The sequence below is a fragment of the Thamnophis elegans genome, chromosome Z (assembly GCF_009769535.1).
Source record: "Thamnophis elegans isolate rThaEle1 chromosome Z, rThaEle1.pri, whole genome shotgun sequence".
In the NCBI taxonomy this organism is placed as follows: domain Eukaryota; kingdom Metazoa; phylum Chordata; class Lepidosauria; order Squamata; family Colubridae; genus Thamnophis; species Thamnophis elegans.
Window position 1 is genome coordinate 137230802 of NC_045558.1, and position 6401 is coordinate 137237202.

General features: G+C 39.6%; 1 protein-coding gene across 1 annotated transcript; it reads left to right on the top strand.

Annotated features, from left to right (window-relative positions):
• Positions 1 to 589: 589 nt before the first annotated feature.
• Positions 590 to 5981, top strand: LOC116522632 (vomeronasal type-2 receptor 26-like). Its single transcript, XM_032237630.1, has 4 exons — positions 590 to 1378; positions 2597 to 2824; positions 3760 to 3886; positions 5083 to 5981. Exons 1-4 carry the CDS (start codon positions 590 to 592, stop codon positions 5979 to 5981), a joined length of 2043 nt encoding a protein of 680 aa, XP_032093521.1.
• Positions 5982 to 6401: the final 420 nt, after the last annotated feature.

Below are 6401 nucleotides of genomic sequence, written 5' to 3' on the forward strand. Positions count from 1 at the left end.
TAAGAACTGAATTTAAAACTCAACTGATTTGCCTGGAAATTATTGGAGTACTGGGGCTACCTGGTACTTTTGAAGATCTCTATAATAATTGTAGTAAATGAAGAGATGATTAATTCTACTCCTCCAAAAACTGACGGGCATAGTCTTCAACATATAATTATTTTATTTTATCTGCTACATATAAGTGAAGAAGGTAATCCAGTAAGTCTAGTTCTTAAGAATCCTTTCCTTAGGATGAGAAGAGCTCAAAAACTCAGATGGTTAGCAAGTTTCCAGGTGTTCTAAGGGGATGAACATACTGGAACTCTGTATTAGGAAACTGAGTGATCTAGTTATATTTCAGATGAGAAAATATTTTATCAAGGAATTTTGCTTGCTTCTCTTTTCCAGCAAATGTCATAATCTACATAGAATTGGACAAATGTTCAATGTAGGGAAAGCTTCATTGAGTTTCTATCCCACAGTCTTCTTCATATTTTCCCCATGATTTTCATGAATAATGAATTTCTCTTTTCTGTTTATTTAGTTGATTTACAGTTCCTTTGCCCAAGAAGACTTTCAGATTACTGAGTTATTTCCACTTTATTGCATGGTCCCCAAAGAGGAGCATCAGTACACTGGACTTATACAACTTCTTCTCCATTTTGGATGGACGTGGATTGGACTCTTTGCTTTCGAAAATAAGGAAGAGCGTTTTTTGCAGAAACTGCAGCCATTGCTTTCACAGAATGGGGTCTGTTTAGCTTTTACGCAAAATATTCCACAATACCTCCACTTGGAAGATTTGTCAGAATTGTCAGACTCAGTCTCAATTATTTTTAATAAATTGATGGATCGAAAAGTGAATGTTTTTCTTGTCCACGGAGAATCCATCATAATCGTGTGGCTGAGAACTGTCATGTTTCTATGGGATCCTGAAAATAAAGAGAGTACGTTATTTAGGAAGGTTTGGATCCTGATGAATTCAATTGATTTCATTCTGATGGGAATTCAAAGGAGTTGGGATTTCCAGTTGTTCCACGGGGCTCTTTCCTTTACTGTGCATTCCAGAGAAGTTTGTGGGTTCAAAGAATTTCTTCAAGTCATCAAACCTTCAACCCACAAAGATGGATTTCTCCAAGAGGTTTGGGAGCAATTGTTCGATTGTTCATTTTCAAAGGCAGAATTATATTTATCTACGATTAGTGAAACCTGTACTGGAGAAGAGAAGTTGGAGACTCTACCTGGTCCTCTGTTTGAGTTGCAGATGACTGGCCAAAGCTACAGTATCTACAATGCTGTTTATGCAGTGGCACATTCTTTGCATCAGGAAGTGACATCAAAATCCCAAACGAGAGATATTCAAAGGGTTGAATTGGCAAATCTGCTGCCTTGGCAGGTAATCTCAATCATTCACAATCTAATATAGCTTCTTTACCTTTGTCTATGGCTACAACTCAATAGAGTGACCGAGGAAACAAAACTATTAGTTTTTTTTTAAAAAATAAGTGGATGAACTTAAACCAAGTCTTTCCTAATATCTGTATAGTCAAGGGGATTTACTGTATGCATCAATTTTCATTGAATAAATACCTTTTAACCTCCACATAAAATTGGCATGTCTTGTGAATTTTTCCAACCTGGTTCCAAGAAGAATTCAATTGAATTGTGCCTAAAGGCACTCTTTCTACTTTTTGTGCCCAAAAAACATTTCTGAAATGTAGAACTTTCACTTTTCTGATTCGTTTGTGAATAATTATTCTCACCAGAGTGCAGTGGTTAGAAAGCAGTACCAGCAGTACTGCTGGCTACTTGTACTGGCTGCCGGTTGCCAGCAGTTTGGCAGTATGATGACCACCAACTCAAGGAAGATCAGCCTTCCATCCTCCTGAGTTCTGTAAAATGAGGAACCAGATCATTGGGGGCAATATGCTGACCCTGTAAACCATTTAGAGGGGGTTGCAAAGCACTGTAAAGCAGTATATAAGTCTAAGTGCTATTGTTATCCAAATTTATCCTGAGCCAGTTCTCTCATCTACTTCTCTTTGGCTCATGAACACTTCAGAGTTGGGATGCAAAGCACTCACTCTCTATCAATGTTCAAAGGAATGACCCAAATGTCAGCTGTGTCCTCCACCCTTTGTAACTACTGTATGTTTGAGAGAATCTCTCTGTCTCTCTTTGTCTCTCTCATTCTCTCTCTTTCAAAACAATTGCGTCTCAGATGATAAAATCTGGATAAAAGAAATTTGTCAGGTCTCAGGATGTCAAAAACCTTTGTACTAACAAAGAACAATGTAGGATGAGTTTAGATCTGGTCCAAGTTTGATTGTCTAGTTGTTTAAAAAGTCAATATAAATAGTATCTGAATCAAGTTGTATCATATCAATATATCAATACCTTGCTTTGATTTTGATTTGTTACCTGCTGTTGTTTCATCCCCCCGCCCTCAGAAATAACATTAAATTAATACTAGATCGGACCTGTGTCTTTCTCTGAAATATAGATTATTTGATATTTGTTAGAGCAATGGGAAGAATGTCGAAGTGAAAATTAAATATATTGGCCACTTTTTCATTATTACTCTTCCAACTCTCTTTCATTTCCTTTCAAATAGCTCCATTCATTTCTTCAAGGCATTTCTTTTAACAATTCAGCCGGAGAGAGAATATTCCTGAATGAGAAGGGGGAAGCAACAGGTGGATTCGACATCACCAACTTGATCACTTTTCCAAATAGATCCTTTCAGAGAGTAAGAGTTGGAAAAATGGATCCTCATGTTCCCAAAGGGAAGGAATTATTCATTGATGAAGAGGTGATTGTCTGGCACCCAGCTTTTAACCAGGTGTGGATTCATTGAATTAACTATTCCTTGATGCATTATGATGCAATATTGAACATAGTTTCTTTAGAAATCTAGTTTGTGATTTTTGAAATGGCACATTCTGTACAAATATTATCAAATTGACAAAATGACATAACAATTTAAAATACAGTTATTAATATTCGGATTTGCATTTCCATTTGAAATCATAAGATACTATTCCCATAATATTGTAGTCACAGATATTTCTCCATTCACCCTGCCATTCTCCAAACGCGCCCTTTGCACATCCTTATAATGTCAACATTTTAATCGATAGTATAAATACGTGATGGGTCAGTGGTTAAAGACACCGAGCTTGTCAGCCAGATAGCCCACTTTGAGACCTGAGCACCATGCAATAGGGTGAGTTCCCTGTCCTGCCTCAGCTCCTTCCCACCTTGGAATTCAAAAGCATGTCAAGGTGAGTAGATGTATAGGTACCACTTTGGTGGGAAAGTAACAGTGTTCCTGGTACCTTTGGCGAGCAGCCCTGCTGCTCATGTATTGATGGAAAATGTCTCTGGATAATGCTGGCTTCTTCAGCCAAGAAATGGAGTTGAGCATGGGCCCTAGAGCAGTAATGGTATCTTCTTTTCTTCACTATCAGTTCAGTAGCAGGAGTGCACATCTGGGCATGTGCAGGACATTTTGCACATGTGCAGAAGGGCTGTGATCTTTGTGGGTGGGCGGAGCCTTGCACCACGGCCACTACTGATTCACCTGTACCAGTGCGAACCAGCAGAATACCACCTCTCCCCTTGAGTCAAACACAACTGTACATGGACACCTCTACCTTATAAATACACCTGGAGTAACCATTTATGAATTCAACTATCCTTCCTCCTACCATAAAGAAGAACAATACAAATTGATTATAAATTTCCCTTTGCAAAATCTTTTCTGTTTATTACCAGGTTGTTCCATTTTCTCAGTGTAGTGACCATTGCTACCCTGGATACTGGAAGAAAAGGTTGGAAGGAAAACAATTCTGTTGCTACGACTGTGTTCCTTGTCCAGAAGGGAAGATTTCAAATGAAAAGGGTAGGTTATACATTCCAGCAAGTGTTCATTAGATACCATGTTTCCCCAAAAATAAGACAGGGTCTTATTTTCTTTTGACCCCCAAAAGAAGCGCTTGGCCTTATTTTCAGGGAGTCTTATTATTTTTGAGGTGCAGGAGGCCGTGAGTGTGGTCACCTCATGACTGCTGCTGTGTTACAATAATTTTGGAGAGGGCTTATTTTGGGGGAAGGGCATATTTTAACATATGCACTCAAAAGCTCGATTGGGTTTATTATCCAGGGAGGCCTTATTTTCGGGAAAACACGGTAGACTGTAATACACTATTTCAGTTGGACCCACAAGCAATTCCATCAATAGATACATTGACCTACAACCAGCATATGAATCCCTTAGAATCCAAATCAACCACACAGCCAACCAGAGATAGCACTGACCTTCCAGAAACTCATGCCATTCCCCCCACACTCCCACTCACCAGCAGTTCACTTCTGAAAGAGCCTGATCTGAGCTAATCTCCTTATCACAAGACCCATCACAAGACTCACAGATAACTCAAAACTGATTCATCACAAGACCTGTCAGAAGACCCTCAGTTGACGCACCCATCACACCTAAGCCCTTATAAACAGAACACTGTCATCCCCTAAAATCTGCTGAAGATGTTACGTAGCCTGGTAACGAAACAACACAATACAATAGCAGAGTTGGAAGGGACCTTGGAGGTCTTACAGTCCAACCCCCTGCCTAGGCAGGAAACCCTATACCATTTGCACACCAAACCACCAGCTGGGAGAATGAACCTCCCACTACTTTAGTGTAGCAAATAGTTTTGTGACTTCTTCAAGGTGAATATTCATTTCTATAATTGTGAATCACAATCTGTTCTTTGGAATATAAAGAGCGAAACTCGTACCCCCGCACACAGATTTCTTCTCTGTGTTTTGGAAAAATGGGAAAAGACAAAATGGGCTAAATTTTAATAAATTTGAATAAGACAGGAATGCATTTCATAGAATAATGGCTCTTCCCATTGTGCTTCTTTTATGCTGATCTCAGATGACACAATGATGGAAAAACTGCATTTCCATAGAAACATGATCCAACTGGTAGCCAATAGAAAAAAAAAACTTGAGAGGGATATGGTTGGTACCCATAAAGAATATTATTTTCAATAATATGGAATGTATTAAAAAATGCCTTGACTTTTCTTTTAGATATGGATGACTGTTTTCAATGTTCAGAAGATCAATATCCAAATGAAGAAAAGAAAGGATGTATCCTGAAACTGCTGATCTTCCTAACTTTTGAAGAAACCTTAGGAATTGCCTTATCCTCAGCAGTTCTTTGTTTCTTCTTCTTGACCTCTTGGGTACTTGGAACTTTTATTAAGCACAGGGATACTCCCATTGTGAGAGCCAACAACCGGTCCCTCACCTACACCCTGCTTGTAGCGCTTCAGCTCTGTTTCCTCTCCTCTTTGCTCTTCCTAAGTCAACCTGGCAAAGTGACCTGCCTTCTCAGGCAACCAACTTTTGGCATCACCTTCTCAGTGGCCATTTCTAGTGTACTGGCCAAAACCATCACTGTGGTTGTGGCCTTCATGGCCACTAAACCAGGATCTCACCTGAGGAAATGGATGGGGAAGAGATTGGCCTTTTCTATTGTCCTCTCATGCTCTCTCTTACAAGTATTTCTTTGTATTCTTTGGTTGTTGACATCTCTCCCATTTCCTGAGTTGGACATGCACTCAGAGCTCCAAGAAATTATTTTACAATGCAATGAGGGTTCAGCTTTCTTCTTCTACTGTGTCTTGGGCTACATGGGTATCTTGGCCATTGCCAGCTTCATTGTGGCTTTTCTTGCCCGTAAATTACCTGACAGCTTTAACGAAGCCAAGTTCATCACCTTCAGCATGTTGGCCTTTTGCAGTGTGTGGATCTCCTTCTTTCCAGCCTATCTGAGCACAAAGGGAAAAGCCATGGTAGCTGTGGAGGTCTTCTCCATTTTGGCCTCCAGCGCTGCATTACTGGGATGCATATTCCTCCCAAAATGCTACATCATTGTTTTGCGGCCTGACCTCAACCACAGGGAGCAACTCAAAAAGAGAAAGTAAGACTTTGTGTAATATTTCTGGCTTTGACAAATTGCTGAGGAAAAAAGAGAGAAAGATTGTTTGCTATCTATAGGAGACATATTGAAGTCATTACTTCTGACAACAGATGATTTATGGAGAAATTATCCTGATCAGTAAGATTTATTATAGTTGCCAAATGGGAAAGAAATGTTCATGTTGTGGCATTTGTAATCAATTATGGGAGGAAGCAAAGGCAACAGTAAAAATATTGGGTTTCTGTCGTGATGGACTCTTGTGACGAGCCGAAGGACAGATGATGGAAGCAGTTAGCTTCCTCCCATAATTGGGCTTACCAGGGGTTGTAAAAAATCTAATAGATACCTTTCACCCTGGCTTCGCTGATAAACGGATAAGAGCCTGTGGCCTAATGGCTAAGATCTCTGCCTAGTATGCCTAGTG